Below are 16686 nucleotides of genomic sequence, written 5' to 3'. Positions count from 1 at the left end.
GTGGCGCAGTAGTTGGTGATCTGCCTGCCAATGCAGGGAACACGCGTTCCATCCCTGGTCGGGGAGGATCCCACATACTGCAGAGCGGCTAAGCCCGTGTGCCACAGCTGCTGACACTGCACTCTGGAGCCCGAGAGCCACAACCGCTGAGCCCGTGCACCACAACTACTGAAGCCCGCACGCTCTAGGGCCCACGTGCTGCAACTGCTGAACCGGCATGCTGCAACTACTGAGGCTCATGCTCCTGGAACCCATACTCCACAACAGGAGGCGCCGCAATGGGAGGCCCACTTACTGCAACAGAGAGTAGCCTCCGCTCCCCTGCTTGCCACAACTGAAGAAACCCCATGCGCAGCGACAAAGACCCAATGCAGACAAAACAAAAAACACAAAACACAACATAGTCTACACTAAAACCTTAACAAATAGAAAAAAGTATCGTGACTAAATACCCTGAGAATCAGCATGTATTACTTAACACAGTTTCATTGCTTGTTCAGAACTCTAACCTAGTGAGTATACAGGGAAGCTCTCAGTTGATAGCATCAGGAATGTTAGTTAATTAATTCATTTATTCATTAATATTACTGAATGACTGCTGTGCTTCAAGCATTGTACTTGGCACTAGTGATACAGCAAGGAAAAAAAGTCTCTTTTTACTAGGGAAAGACAGAAAATAAACTAATATACAATCATTTTTCTACATCCAATGGCCAATTATTAGTCTTCATTTTTTTTGACCTATTGGAAACACTGACATAATTGAGCATACAATTTCTCTTTGATATACTTTCTTCACTTGGTTCTCTTACCGGAGGCTCTGTATCTATTGTTAGCTCATCTCTTCTCCCCAGACCCTTAATGTTGGGGGATACAGGGCTAAGTTTTTACTACTTCTTTTTCTGTACTCACTCGCTTGAAGATCTCACCAAGTTCAGACTTTCAATGCCATCTGTACATTAATGATTTCCAATTTTATATTGCCAACCCAGGCTTCTCTCCTAAACTCCAGACAGACATACACCCAATTTCTTTCTCTTTTTCTTTTCTTTTTTTTTTTTTTGCGTGGGGGTTGGGGGCGAGTGGATTGCAGTACCTTAGTTCCCCCACTAGGGATTGAACCCAGGCCTCAGCAGTGAAAGCACCGAGTCTGAACCACTGGACAGCCAGAGAATTCCCCACAGTTCCCTATATTTTTTCTTCACATGGATATTTGACATCTTAAAGTTAACATGTCCAAAATAGAATCCTTAGTATTCCCCCCTCCTAATCTTTCATTAAAACACTCCCCCATTTAGTTGATAATTACTTCATTCTTGTCCATTCAATTCTTCTAGAAATCCTCTTGATTTTGCCTTCAAAATATTTATGGAAACATCAATTCTCTGTACCACTATGCTACCACCCTGGCTTGAGGACCGTCTTCTCTCCCCTAGGTTACTGGCTTCAGTTTCCTTAATATTTTTCCTACTTCCACATTTGACTCCCCACTGTCCTGTGGGAAGGTATCTTACTGGCTAGATGAGTATTTAGCACTTGACATTATGAAGATTTACTGGTGAGGCAAGGGAATTTTTAACTTCAGCTATAAAATATGTAAATCTGGTCATTGTTTTCTCATTTTTTGTACATGTGGGCAATTGTCCTTTAGTCTGTGTCTCTGCATTAGTCAAGCTTTCACCTTTGGCTTTGGGTTTTTTCCTATAGCTTCTAAGACCTGTGGGAAGATACTAAGGCCTCCTTTGAGGTTAGGTCTGGATTTCCTAATCTGTTAGGAAAAACTCTACCAAAGATTTTATTTTAATTAGTTCTCCTAGCTTAGAGGGCTGCCGGTATTTTTTCACCGCAGAGAACATTTCTGTAATGCGACCTTGTTTCTTTTATAATTTAGTTGAAATGCCTTTTAATCACATCCCACCCTCACCAACTACTCTGAGATTTTACAGTGAGCCTGCCCTTTATCGGCCTTCCATACTGGAGTGTTAAAGGCTATTTAACAGCCACGGGCTTGTTTCTTGAGCAGGACACATGGAGCTAGAATAGGTTATTGTGATCGAATCGTTTATGTATACTAAATATGCTACTAATTAGTGAGGAGCCAGGTGCACTTCTTTTCCATCCCTTTCTAAACAATCGCTTGCACTCCATCTGCAAAGAGAAATGCCACTCTGGCAAAACTCTCAAGTCATATGTATTTGGGTGGCCCGTTTGCTTCCAGCTTATGACCATCTAAGCTTTCTGTGCTCCAGCAAAGAAACTTTCACAGTAAAGGGTGTAACTTGTGCTCCTAAACAGTTAAGAGTAAGGAGCAAAGCTAAGAGCCTAAGGGTGTAGAGAATGTGAAGCGTAAAAAAGCAAGCTCAAAACAAACCAGCATCACGGCTCCTCAGATGAAAAGATGGGGGCCCTGAAAAGGGCCTTTTGTTGACCAAAGAGCGCGAACACTCAGCCGCCGAAGCCGTAGAGAGTGCGTCCCTGGCGCTTGAGCGCGTAGACCACGTCCATGGCGGTAACAGTCTTGCGCTTGGCGTGCTCTGTGTAGGTGACAGCGTCCCGGATTACATTTTCCAGAAACACCTTCAGCACCCCGCGCGTCTCCTCGTAGATGAGACCAGAAATACGCTTCACACCTCCACGCCGGGCTAGACGGCGAATAGCGGGCTTCGTAATGCCCTGGATGTTATCGCGCAGAACTTTGCGATGACGCTTAGCGCCTCCTTTTCCAAGGCCCTTACCGCCTTTGCCACGACCAGACATGCCGAAAACCTGGAGGATTAACAAAGATTAACTTCCAGGTCGCCCAGATGCAGGCCTTTATACGTCCGTTGGCGGACCGAACTGAGAACCTGAAGAAAGGTAGCGGGAAGTCCCGCCCCGGGAGGGGGGAGGGGAATTTGACCAAAAAAAAAAAGCTTTTATTGTTCCTTTGTACTGTGTTTCACACGGTGGCAACTATTTTGTTACCGTGTTTAAGGCTTTAACAATTGCTTTTGAATGCGAACGCAAAACATAAATATTGTGGAAAAGGGTAAAACTCGTTATCTCACCACACATAGATCATTGCTGGTAGCTAATTTCGTATCAATATTTTGGTGAACAGATAAAAACACATATTCCTTCAAAGAAAATGTATGCAATGCCTCAAATGGCATTTTGGAACCTCTGATTACATTTTAACCAATTTCCCTTATTTAAAGAGAAAATACATTTTTTATGTCTGCTTGTTATTCTTATGAATGCTCTTTAATACAGTTTTAACCAACTCCCTAGCAGCCAGTTGTTTTTTTTTAATAAATCATTTTTTTCCATTTAAGAAAAATTTACGTCTTCACTCTACTTGGGTATATACTATACTGATATTTCTAATGAAGGATAGCAGAATACACCACTCCCAAATATCCTTTAGCATAAGGATTATTTTGAGCGGATTGTTTCTGAGAAAAAGCAGATACAGAAGCTCTAAAAACAGAATAAAATTTACCCCTTTTTAAGGGAAATTTACATTTATATGAGAAATCTCCATTTGTAAGGGTACTCACTCAATGTGCCAGGAAGAGAAAGATAACTCACAAGAAACTTACCAATGGAGAAGGTGCAGGATTTAATCGGCCTCCCCTTGTTTACTGTGCTCTTCTGGGTCACCTCCTACAACAGCCCCCCCCACACACACACCCATGTCTTTTGTCTTTAGCTGAAGATGATATTTAAAGTGGCGGTTCGGGCCACTTCTGGGAGTTTTACTTAGTTCCCCTCTGTTTATTCCATGTATAGATGAGACGTACACAGTATTACACTTTGTTTTTCTCTTGTTAGTCTGTTTTTTTTTTTTTTTTTTTAATTACAGCAGGGTGTCAGCCACAGAACCAGTGAAACTAATGTTTTCATATAAACAATTGAAATAGTAAGCATAGATAAAGGTCTGGAAGAGGAGAAATTTATAAAAACCACAAAAAACAACCTTAGGGGAAAGGCATTGTTTGGGAGCCTCAGAGATTCGTATTGTTGAAGGCTCCCTAATTCTCTATACTTAGTGTCTGCCCCTTGTCCAGAGTCCCTGCCTTCTTCCAAGTTACTGGTCCCCAAAATCATTCAGTGTCTTCATTATTCCACCAGGTAATTAATATCCATTAACATCAGTAGCATTTATTTAAATGTGAGACTGTTGCTAGACTGGAGAAGGAAGTAGGAGGTACACCAAATTAATAAGGTCATGCAGATCAATTTTTTTTTACAGATGAATTAATATCATGAAGTGAAAAGGCAGTGTAACTCTTTACAACTGGTCTTTGCTCGTTGGACCCCTCTGATATTTAGGCTCCTTCCTCCAGTTTAGCTACTTTGAAGTTATTCATTTGAAAATCCCTACATTTTCCTCCATGTGATCTCATCCTTGTTTAACTTTCAACTTCTTTTTTGCCTTTATTTATATCACTTATTTAGTTTATAAGGATTTTTATTATTATAAAATTAACAGAATTTTTCGGACTATATTTTATGGGCTTGTCATTGAAATAGGATCTGGGGATATGCAAATATGAATAAAACCCAGTCTCCACTCTAAAGGAATTTGTACACTAATGGATAAGATACCAAAAGTGTGCAGAATGAGCTCCCCAAAATGTGCCACATTTGCACATTGATTATTTTGAGGTAAAGGCAATTGAGATCCTGCAATCTCAAGATAAATTTCTGCCCCTCCCTTAACTACTTAGAAGGATTTGAATTGGGGGTCTTTCCCACTATGAGAATTATTACTGGAGAAAAATTTTATCTGAGTGAGCCAGCTGCATGGCAGGGCAAACTAATTACCCAATATTTGATTTTCCTCTTATTGTCCATGTGAATTATCCTCTTGTGCTTGGAAGCCACTAAGCCATTCCTTAGCTCAGGAAGGCATATTTACCTTTCTGTTTTTGAACTTCTCATGTATGTGGGGTTTCCGTATGTATGAAATTAAACTTGACTTTCTCCTGTTAATCTATCTCATGTCAATTTGATGATTAGACCAGCTAAAAGAACCTTAGAAGGGTAGAGGAAAATCCTTGCTCCCCGACAATATATAACAAATCTATTATGGGAAGATACTGTTAGGTTCTTTCATGGTAGTCCAGAGTCTGCAGAAAGGGAAATTAATGGGAAGACCAACTCCAGGAATAAAGTTTAAATAATACTTTCATAAATCTTGTGCTACTAAAATTGAACTGTACCTCTTATGAAAACAACTTTACAATATAAACTATGGAGTCCTAAAAAGTTCTTCAGGATCTAATTGAAATTAGAAATATCTAAATTATTTTGGCAAGATTTTTGGAAAGTTTTGTTATCTCCATTTTTAAATACAAGTTTTACTTTTTTCTGATTATGTAGATAGTAAAGAACAGTAAGTGCTTTATCCAATGAAGTTGGGTTAATAGTCCATTAATTTAAAAAACTCAGTTAACACGTGGAATTATAAGCAATGACATATCACACTTGAATATTTTATTTTATTTAAAACAAAAATTTGTATTCATTTATCAACTATTTGATTATAGGTTCATTGATTTTATCAATCAAAACCACATCAATAATTGTAAAGGCATTATTTTAACAATGTGGTGGTTCTTGCCATGGGGAATAGAATGATGCAATGAAGCAAGTGTTAGTAACTGCATGATCAATATCAAAAACGATGATAACAACAGCATATTTTATTATTAAAAATTGAAAGAACTCATAGGCCTTCCTTGGAGCTGTATCACTTACTCTACTTGACAGTTCTACTTCTGAGATATAGTTGTTTAAAATATACAGACTCAAGTAATGCAGATGACTTTCTTTTCTTAATTTTTTTTATTTTTTGGCTGCGTCGGGTCTTAGTTGCGGTGCTCGGGATCTTTTGTTGCGGCGCGCGGGCTTCTCTCTAGTTGTGGCGTGCCGGTTTTCTCTCTCTAGTTGCAGAGCGCGGGCTTAGTTGTCCAGCAGCATGTGGCATGTAGGATCTTAGTTCCCTGACCAGGGATCGAACCCGCGTCCCCTGAATTGGAAGCCGGATTCTTCACAACTGGACCACATGGGAAGTCCCGCAGATGAGTTTTTAAGAGGGAAAAGTTGAATAATTAGATTCACTGAAATCAGGATTCGGGTCTTCCAACATCAAATAATGAAGCCAAAAAGAAAAGGGAAAAAAGGTAACATTTACGTCCTGTTTGTGACTGCTGAGGTCACTTTTATTCCAATGAATATTATTTACATGTGATTGAGGTTCAGATTTAAATATAGGATATACTGGGAATTCCCTGGCAGTCCAATGGTTAGAACTAGGCCCTTCCACTGCAGAGGGCCTGTGTGTGTGTGTGTGTGTGTGTGTATGTGTGTGTGTATAAAACAAATATTTCAGGAGACTCAGAAAACCTATTCTAATGGACTAGGAATGCCATAGAAATTCATTTTCATTAAAATGTATTCATAAGAAATTGTATGTATTCATAAGAAAATGTATTCATAAGAAATTCATTTTCATTAAAATGTATTCAAAATGTACTCATGAGCTGATGTGGAGAGGAATCGAAGGCCCTCTCTAGCTAGGGTGACTTGGTGATCTGAGAGAAGGTGAGAGAGATGATGGTGGGGTAAAGGGGAAGCAAAAATCACTGACAGCACTAGGACTATAAGAACCTGATAAGTGATTTACAATGTCGACCTTTCCTATTTAAGACACACCCTCTTCCTAATGCAGTTCCAAACCGCCTTTACTTCACCATCATTGATGTAAACAGTCCATTATGAAATGTGTTCTCTGCCTGAAGTTACTTTTAAACAAGTAGTTTACCTGTCTGGATTACTACCCCATTCCCATTTAGGAGGATGTGTGGTGCACAGTAAGACTGAATTGAATTAGAAGGGAAGGTAAGCCAAAGTCGGATGGTGCTAAGTTTTTTTTAATCTCAGATGGACACTTGCCCCTGTAGAGGAATCACAGGGATGTTAATTTTGCTCATAAGTTTAACCTAAATTATGTAAGCAAATGTTTTGCTTTTTGGAAGGCATTTAAGGTACTCTGGGGAAAATAACCTAGATGCAAATGACTTAGCCAAACTTTGTTCTAGGATTAATTTTCAACAGCATCTTGCTTTCCAAAACAATGCGACTTTGAAAGCACAGCTCCTTTTGTTGATAAGGTGGGTGGCTCTGAAAAGAGCCTTTTGGTTTGGAAAGATTTGAGTTGCAAAGAACGACGAACTTCTACTTGCCCTTGGCCTTGTGGTGGCTCTCGGTCTTTTTGGGCAGCAGCACCGCCTGGATGTTGGGCAGGACACCGCCCTGAGCAATAGTGACTTTACCCAGCAACTTGTTGAGCTCCTCGTCGTTGCGGATGGCCAGCTGCAGGTGGCGCGGGATGATGCGCGTCTTCTTGTTGTCGCGGGCCGCGTTGCCCGCCAGCTCCAGGATCTCGGCCGTCAGGTACTCCAACACGGCCGCAAGGTACACCGGCGCGCCGGCCCCGACCCGCTCGGAGTAGTTGCCCTTGCGGAGCAAGCGGTGCACTCGGCCCACGGGGAACTGGAGCCCGGCCCGCGAGGAGCGAGTCTTGGCCTTGGCGCGAGCTTTGCCTCCTTGCTTGCCACGTCCAGACATACTGAAAGTAGAAACCCACCAATATGAGTTAGGTCTGAATAGATACAGCGAGAGCTACTCTACTTATAATTTTCACTGGGCGCGAAAATGAAGGTGTACCATTGGCTAAAACTAGTTTTATTTAACCCAATGAAATCGGATTTTGAAATACACCTATTTTGATTGGACAAAACTGTTACGCGCTGTTTCCAGGATTCACCACCAATCAGACGCTCGACTTTACTCACTGCCTCCTTTGTTTAAGAAGCTGTGAAGGAAGAGGGCTCAGCCTGTTTCTTGTTCTTCCTGTTATTTTTGAACTGCTTGGCAGTTAACTCCGCACCATGCCTGAACCCTCCAAGTCTGCTCCGGCCCCGAAGAAGGGCTCCAAGAAGGCGGTGACCAAGGCTCAGAAGAAGGACGGCAAGAAGCGCAAGCGCAGCCGCAAGGAGAGCTACTCCGTGTACGTGTACAAGGTGCTAAAGCAGGTCCACCCGGACACCGGCATCTCGTCCAAGGCCATGGGCATCATGAACTCGTTCGTTAACGACATCTTCGAGCGCATCGCGGGCGAGGCGTCGCGCCTGGCGCATTACAACAAGCGCTCGACCATCACCTCCAGGGAGATCCAGACGGCCGTGCGCTTGCTGCTGCCCGGCGAGCTGGCCAAGCACGCCGTGTCCGAGGGCACCAAGGCCGTCACCAAGTACACCAGCTCCAAATGAGCCAGGCCGCAGCGGAGCGAGCGGTAAGGCTAGGCCCACACCCCAAAGGCTCTTTTCAGAGCCACTCAATCTTCTGAAGAGAAGTGGCACTCACTTTATGCAGCAGGTGTTTGTTATTTGGTGCAAAGTATAACAAGTTCTGCGATTCCTTTTATTTTTTTTTTGGTCTTTAAACAGATTTATTTTCTGGCAGTTCTGGAAGCCAGAGGGCCAAGATTTGCTGTCAGCAGGGGTGGTTTATTCTGAGGCTTCTCTCTTTGGTTTGCAGATGGTCATCTTTTCTGTCTTCATTTAGTCTTCCTTCTGTTCGCGTTTCCTCATTTTCATCTTGTTAGAAATTACTTCCACTACAATGTAGGTGGTGCTGCAGCAATACTCGAGATATTTTTATATGTTTTTATGTCGAGAAGGGGGAGGTTCATTATCAGACACATGTAGTGAAGAAGGCAAAATGCACTTTGTCCCAAAGGAAAATCCGCTCGCCTTTAAGTTTGAACCCGGCAGAAGTTTTTGCTAACAATGGCTTGAGCGCTCTATCCTTAACTTTTTTTTTGTGTGTGTGGTACGCGGGCCTCTTACTGTTGCGGCCTCTCCCGTTGCGGAGCACAGGCTCCGGACGCGCAGGCCCAGTGGCCATGGCGGCATGTGGGATCTTCCCGGACCGGGGCACGAACCCGTGACCCCTGCGTCGGCAGGCGGACTCTCAACCACTGCGCCACCAGGGAAGTCTTTCATCCTTAATTTTAACGTATACATACCTGACTAATGAATTGCTTGGCACACAGTAAGAAAGGTACCAATCGTTTGATTAACTTATGTTTTCTTTGGGGAGAGGTGCTGGCTCTCCTCCCCTTTCCCTGGGTTTGGGTTTGCCAAATATTAAGTTAGAAAGGCAGAAGAAAAACAAATGGAAGTGAGAATCCAATTCAAATTATCGCACACATCAACCAGGTGCCACGTTTATCGATAGCCAATCCAGACGCTGCGCGCGCAGTTTGAAGTTTACCAACGGTGTCCCTCGTGAGTCTATCCTAATTGGGAGATTTCTGGGCCACGCGGCTTTGTTGGAAGAACTCTGCCACTTTCTCCACTCCCTAATTTCTCTGAGTGAAATTTCTCTGTATGGGAGAGATTAGGTCCTACTCCTGCCTATACTGTGAGGATCCTCTCCATGTTTTCTTTCTTTCTGCATGTCACTTGCATTTACTGTTTCTCTATTAATCGGAATAAATTTTTTAAAAATAGAGAAGGGCTGTTTCCCTACCCTCAGTTCGGGAAACCAAAATCCATCTCTTCATTTTAGACCCTTAGGAATGAATGGCATATTTAAAACTATTTTAGTCTTTACAGGGAATCAGCATGGAAATGCTTCCCCAAAAAAGTATGTTATTCTACAAAGTGACCACTTGATGTAAAAATTACCATTTGTTCATATTGCATATGAAAATACATAGGTGACCTAATATATTTAATTTGCAGTATGCCAAGACAAATGAGTGACTAGCCATGAAAAGTCTCTTAAGGACTAAAGTGTTACGACGGGGAAACTACTCTGAGTCTTTGCTTAAGGGCTTACATTCAGAATTAATAAGTATGACCTACATATTTGCAAAGTGTATTATATTATTTTTTCTAGGTATTTATAATTTCAAATTTCTGACTTTTTATATTAGGCATATTAAAAAGAATAATTTTAATGTATGTTATAATAAAAGATAGAGACAAAATATTTCCCAGAGGATTTCCTCATGTGCTTAGAATGAAGAAAAATATCCATTAATAAATTAAGGGATTTTTTTTAATATGTTTGAATTCTTTCTCACTGTTGTGGCCTCTCGTTGCGGAGCACAGGCTCCGGACGCGCAGGCTCAGTGGCCATGGCTCACGGGCCCAAAAAATGACTTTTTATATCGTGTCTGCTTTAATTTCTAAAGTCCTTGCACATGTCCAAGAAAAAAAAAGAAAACTATAAAGTTACACCTCATTTAATACTAGGAATATGTATATGTGATGTGACTCTGGAGTTGCACCTAAAATATAGCTCAGATATATCAGTGTCTTTTACTAGTTGGTTCTTGTGGAACAGTGTTTTGAGAATATGAACTGTATAAAAATATCCCACTCAAATTCGGTACGTGACATTGTATAAATGTAACACTGGACTTTTAAAAAATAATTTTTTAAAGAAATTTTATGTGCATAACATTGCTAAGTTAATTTTATTTTTTGCCTTATTTTCCTCATGTGTGGAATGAGACCAACAAATACTACCTCAGATGCTCATTGTATTTATTTATTTTTGGCTCTTTTGGGTCTTTGTTGCTGCGCGTGGTCTTTCTCTAGTTGCGGCCAGAGGGGGCCACTCCTTGCTGCGGTGCACCGTCCTATCACTGCGGTGGCCTCTTCTGCTGCGGAGCATGGGCTCTAGGCACGCGGGCTTCAGTAGTTGTGGTACGCGGGCTCAGTAGTTGTGGCTCGCAGGCTCTAGAGAGCAGGCTCAGTAGTAGTGGTGCATGGGATTAGTTGCTCCGCGGCGTGTGGGATCTTCCCGGACCAGGGCTGGACCCCCTGTGCCCTGCATTGGCAGGCGGATAATCACTGTGCCACCAGGGAAGCCCTTAAAAAATAATTATTGATATTAATTTGATTGTATTAATTTGATTGTAGCTTCGTTTTAATTTAATTCTTCCCCAACATTTTAAACTGATATCTTGAAAATAAACTAGTGAAATATTAAGATAACTCTGTATGTTTTAATGTATTTGTATTTGGCCAAATAGCTGTATTTGACCAAAAATCTTAAGAAATTGAAATTCAATGCTGCCTGCAATTAAAGTAATTATACCATAATATGAGTGTGTGCATGTATGTATATATATATTTATGCATATATATATAATATACACATAAAATATGTTTTATTTATACACACATTACTAAAATATGTTATATTTTAATTTTCCAACACTCTTACTCCAAGAGGGTGACAAAAAATATAAAAGCATTGACCGTCTAGTGTCTGATTATTTTAGGCTCTTGGTACAGAGCAGTGAGATGGAGAGTAGAGAGCCAAACCTTTGAGATTTTTAGCTATACCATTCCATTAGCCAGGATACACTTTATACATGCACACATATATATTAAGTTTTAATTTCTATTATATTTTTATTATATTTAATGGAATTAATAGAATAATCAGAAAGTGGAGAGTGTTGGAAAAATTAAGAGTTCATTTTCTTTTAAAATAACTGGTGTACAGATGATAATGACTGGGAGAATCATTTGGGACAATGCATTGCAAAAAGAAAACATAGTAAGAGCATTGTCATGTTTATGAGCTGTGGACTATATTAATTCTTCCAAAAGCTCAAAGTGAAATATTAAAATTACTAATGTATTATGTGTATCTTAGAAATATATATCTGGATAAAAGTCCATTGTATGTTTTATAAAATTTTTAATAATACTGTTTTTTAAACACATTGTTTAGATAAGCAGCCCCAAATCTAGTAAATTAACCTTGGTGAGGTGAAATTTTATATGGCAGAGAAGAGTGAAGCTATCAGCTCAAGAAGAAAAGTGAGTTTGATTGAAAAAAAAAATTTATTTGGGGATAAGATAAAGGACTTTCTGTGAAAAGAGTAACAGGCACTTAGCGTTTAAAAACAGGGTTTTTAATCTATCATCATAGTGTTCTCAAAGTCATCTGATGCAGCCAGGTGCATCACGCAAAACCCTGGTATGGAGATTTCCACCTCTATTCAAGAAACTAAATTCCTTGAAGAGGAACTGATTACAAGTTTTGAGACAAGGGAAATTCTGATGGGTCTAGAACACCATGCTCACTGAAAGCAAGGATGATCTCCCATGTTTGGAGTAACAATAGAGTTAAGATGAGAGTGGCAAGAAAGCCCGAAAGAATCCCCATGGTGTAAGTAGTGCTAACTTGAGAATTAAAACTAAACAAACAGAACAGTTGTAGTTTACTGGAATAGATTCAGCATGTAAAAGCCATGAATCCATAATAAGCAATTGGGACAAATACTGTGATGAGCTGAATAAGAAGTTTACCTGGTGTGTCTCACTATTCATCTTTTCCAAAGTCTTTGTGCCCTGTGTCACTGAGATGAGCATCTTCTTCTCCAGAAAGTGCCTGGCTTTACAGTCTTAAGGTTCTGTTGTACTTATATTAGGGGAAACTCCACCTCCTGCAATGCTATAGGATCAAGTCTCAAAAAAGAGCTCCCTGAGAAACTCGCTGATGCTTTGTTCAATAAAATTTCAGGAGAGCAAATTGCATTTTAATGATTGCCATTGTTGGAAATCAATCCAAACACTAATTCCCAAGGCATTCTCAAATTGTCCTTTGTACCAGCTTCTGCCACAGCCATCCCCAACACTACCACCAACAATGTGGTTACTAAATAAATAAATAAAATGTTAGCTTTCTCTTTGTCCTAAAGGCAGTGATTCTCAAAATGTGGTCTGGGGACCCCTGGGGGTCCTTGAGATCCTTTTTTTTTTTTCTTGCCTTACGCGGGCCTCTCACTGTTGTGGCCTCTCCCGTTGCGGAGCACAGGCTCCAGACGCGCAGGCTCAGCGGCCATGGCTCACGGGCCCAGCCGCTCCGCGGCATGTGAGATCTTCCCGGACCGGGGCACGAACCCGTGTCCTCTCCATCGGCAGGCGGACTCTCAACCACTGCGCCACGAGGAAAGTCCCCTGAGATCCTTTTAATGGGTGTGTGAAGCTAAAATTATTTTCATAATTATCCTGAAATTTATTTAAAAGATACTTGCAAAATATAGAACAGTGCTAATCTTCTTACTAATTTTTTAATTTTGAAAAATGTAGCTATCTTCATAAAATATGTATGTTGAAAAGGCTTTATTGTAATTTTTAAATGAATTAATAAAACAAATATTCTTTCAGTTTTAACTTCTAATAAGGTAAATATCAATAGTAGTAACCTACAGAAACACAAATTCTTTGGATCCTCAATACTTTTAAAACGTGCATGGGTCGAAAACTTTGAGAACTGCTGCCTTAATAAATTATGTCACACTAGAACTGTTTGATTCACTGTTTTTCAAATTATTTGGAAATAATTTCCTGTGTGCTTATGCTACCATCTGAATACACAGATCCATTTGCTTCATTTTGCTGTTATGTTTAGGGATTTGGCTTTTTAAAATTTAACCTTATCCTTACATAAAGTATTTTTACATAGTTCCAAGGTCAAATCGAGGTATGTTCAAAGAGGTCTTTCTCCTTTAGCCTATAGCCTCTCTCATAACAATTTTTAATGTTGTGATTTAACTTCCAATTATTTGTTTGTTAATTATAAGCATACATTTGTGTATTCTTAGTTCCCCTCTATTATATTTTTTAATATTTATTTATTTATTTGGCCGCCTCGGGTTTTAGTTGTGGCATGCGGGATCGTCGTTGAGGCATGCGGGATCTTTCATTGTGGCGTGCAGGCTTCTCTCTAGTTGTGGTGTGCGGGTTTTCTCTCTCTAGTTGTGGCGCACAGCCTCCAGGGTGCGTGGGCTCTGTAGTTGTGGTGCGGGTTCCAGAGCACGTGGGCTCTGTAGTTTGCGGCACGCAGTCTCTCTAGTTGAAGGGTGCGAGCTCGGCAGTTGTGGCGCGCCAGCTTAGTTGCCCCTTGGCATGTGGGATCTTTAGTTCCTTGACCAGGATGGAACCAGCTTCCTCTGCATTAGAAGGCAGATTCTTTACCACTAGAACACCAGGGAAGTCCCAGTACCACTCTACTAGATAAACAGTAACATCTTACACATAATTTTCTCTACCTTGGGTTTTTTTTGTTTTTGTTTTTTTTTCCTTTAAAATATATATCCTGAAGATCATTCCACAATAGTATATGGAGATTTTCTTCCTTTCTTATTTTCTAGCTGCCTAGTACCCTGGGCTTTCTTCTTTTTCTGATTCTTGGCTCTGTAATTCATTTTCTTGCTAGCTGCCTGACCCTTCAATCAGATGTTTTCTAGTTGTTCTAGGCATCAGGGTTTATCTGAGTTGCCTACTCTACTATTACTGGACATAGGATCAAGGTATAGTATTTGTTAAAATGTTTTTCTAAATGTCAACCCATAAATTACTCTAGGACTTCCAATCCTTAAAATCTTTAAAATGCAGTTGTGTAAAATTGATATGGGTCACTGCAGGCATACCCTCTGGTCCAGTGATAACTCAATTTCTTGCTAACGATGCTCAAGTTAGCACATCAGTTGCCATAGTGGGTTAGTTGTTCATGATCAAAGAAGTGAGATGGTGAATTGAATGTAAATAAATACTAGTCACAGGACTAGAGGAAGAGACTAAACACTGTATTGTTGGTTCAAGAAATCAGGTTTATAAATTTGAAGAAATCAATAACTTTTATGAAGTGTCTGTGAAGCCCAAAATTTAAACACACAGAGATTAACTGCAATACCTTATCAGTAAATGGTAATAGGATATACCTTAAAAAGTATAGGTTATATTTGAGTCAAATCTCTTGAAGTTTAGACATTTCATTCTGGCTCCATTTTTTTGCAGTGTCCACACCAAAGAGCTTAACATTCAAACACCTTCACCTCACTGTCAAGGATATTTTTATCAAAGCTACCATCTCTTCAGTCACATCTTTTTTTCCTTGAACTTTTGCTTATGCCTTGTTTTCCAGAGCTACATCCATCACTTCGTGCTTGAGAAGGGATCCTTCTGAAGTCATCAGAACAATTAACCTCATCAGAGCACTCAGAATGACATCTACTATGGATTCTCCGCTTCTGCCATCCTGACAATCCTCTGATATATTTTTGTTGGAACCAAAATCTTGGTGGAGGGAAATCCCTGAACAACATCCTGACTTCTTAAGGTGGGATGCTTATCTCCTTAGGCTACGTCAGACTGTAGTTGTTGCTTACTTCAAGCCTAGTGTTAAATTTTCACAGTGGCCACACCATGGAACATAGACCTCTACAAACCACAAACCATGACTTTCAATAATTTTTCAGTTGTAATTTGATGGAGTTAAGAAATATAGAAGAATACATACCATTAATCTGCACCGTGCCCTGCTGCTCCAGTGTCCCGGACCTCAGTCCATCCTATGTAGGAAGATGATAGCCTGCAATAGAACTTTAAGGCCACTCTCATTCCATACCTATTTTCTAGATGAACAAACTGATGCACAGAGAAGGGGAGTATTTTGTCTAAATAGCTAGAGGATCAATGACAGTTTATAAGCCTCATGGTAGTGGCCATCAGTATACAAATGATAGATTTTGTGGTCTTTTGTTATCATCAAACTAAATTCTTTCAAAACAAATGGAGATGACTCATTCATATTTGTTTTAATAGTGAAAAAGATGCCATTCTTTATCTGAAAAAAAAAAAAGTTTCTCCCTCTTGTTCCCAAGAACAGGAAAAAAAAAAAAAGTCAATTTTTTTTTTTTTTTCTGGGAGAATACTGGTCGGATTCTCTTTGGAGGGTCCTATAGCTCTACCCTATCATCATCGTACAATTAATAACTTTTGCCTTTCCTGTGGGAAACAAGCACGTATAGCAAAGTCTGCCTGTTGATTATAGTACTGAAATTAAGACGAACTAAGCTCTGTCTGTAACTTTTCCAGAAGACAGTGTTTGAAAATTGCAACTTATACTCACACAATGCTTGCAGACACCCTGTATTTCAATTGTTGGAAATATGTACCACCAAGGAGCAGAGAGAAACCTGCCCCCTGAAATCGCGCCACGTGAGACATGGACTTGTTATATCTCTTAACTGACCATTATTTCTGCCTTGAAAGCAGTAATGAAATAGACAAGAAGAGGCCTCTCCCTGAAGCAGCAGCCCCCCCTGGGAAGACCCTTTATACTCATTCTCCCAGAGGGTCACCAATCCAGGTTTGCCCAAGTAAAAGGCTAAAGTATCACTGTGGATGAGACCTGAATGCTGCTTAATTATTTGCAATAGATACAATGTAGTTATTTTTAAAGTAGACATTTAAACATTAACCTATCCTTATTCTTAGTTTCTTTTGTCCTCCTCATTCCAAAGAACCAAAACTAGGCCTAGTCCGGGGAAGGTAGTCATACACCCCTGATTTCTATTGGCTGTTCTATTTAAAGTAAGGCAGCTATTATGGGGAGAATTTTATCTGCCTCCCCCCACCTCGCTAAACCCTCAGAATGTAACCATATTTAGGGATAGAGTCTTTAAAGAGGTAATTAAATTAAAATGAGGTCCTTGGAAAGTGGTTAGGTCCTACTCCAATATGACTAGTGTCCTTTTTTTTTTTTTTTTTTTTTTTTTTTTTTTTTTTTTTTTTTTTTTGGGTAACGGGGGCCTTT

At 40.2% G+C, this 16686-nt stretch overlaps 3 protein-coding genes across 4 annotated transcripts in view; 1 reads left to right on the top strand and 2 right to left on the bottom strand.

The window, feature by feature from the left end:
* Nucleotides 1-2404: 2404 nt before the first annotated feature.
* The window catches only part of LOC112412572 (uncharacterized), a 28316-nt gene continuing 14034 nt past the window's right edge, over nt 2405-16686 (bottom strand). Inside the window, exon 4 of the mRNA XM_024764313.1 lies at nt 2405-2766. Within this exon, the coding sequence (XP_024620081.1) occupies nt 2446-2766 (321 nt within the window). The 3' untranslated portion in view covers nt 2405-2445. The remainder of the gene's footprint in view (nt 2767-16686) is intronic.
* Nucleotides 7164-7636, bottom strand: LOC112412579 (histone H2A type 1-D). Its single transcript, XM_024764320.1, has one exon. It carries the CDS (start codon nt 7615-7617, stop codon nt 7225-7227), a length of 393 nt encoding a protein of 130 aa, XP_024620088.1. The 5' UTR covers nt 7618-7636; the 3' UTR covers nt 7164-7224.
* LOC112412583 (histone H2B type 1-N) overlaps nt 7882-16686 on the top strand; it is an 11561-nt gene continuing 2756 nt past the window's right edge. The window contains exons 1-2 of one of the 2 annotated variants that reach the window (XR_003005830.1): nt 7882-8344; nt 15013-15207. Coding sequence is in view for 1 of the 2 variants with exons in the window: in XM_024764325.1 (XP_024620093.1) it covers nt 7941-8321 (381 nt within the window). In the remaining variant the exon portion in view is untranslated. Of the gene's footprint in view, nt 8345-15012; nt 16652-16686 lie in introns of those variants that run through there. The other variant, XM_024764325.1, reaches the window with a different exon arrangement.

The sequence above is a fragment of the Neophocaena asiaeorientalis genome, unplaced genomic scaffold (genome assembly GCF_003031525.2).
Source record: "Neophocaena asiaeorientalis asiaeorientalis breed wild unplaced genomic scaffold, Neophocaena_asiaeorientalis_V1.1 scaffold239, whole genome shotgun sequence".
NCBI lineage: Eukaryota > Metazoa > Chordata > Mammalia > Artiodactyla > Phocoenidae > Neophocaena > Neophocaena asiaeorientalis.
The sequence above is the reverse complement of the archived record's forward strand: the minus strand, read 5'-3'. Positions and strand labels throughout refer to the sequence as shown.

Excerpts from the sequence above, each read along its gene's own strand:
- LOC112412579 (XM_024764320.1), bottom strand. The coding sequence starts at position 7,617 with ATGTCTGGACGTGGCAAGCAAGGAGGCAAAGCTCGCGCCAAGGCCAAG.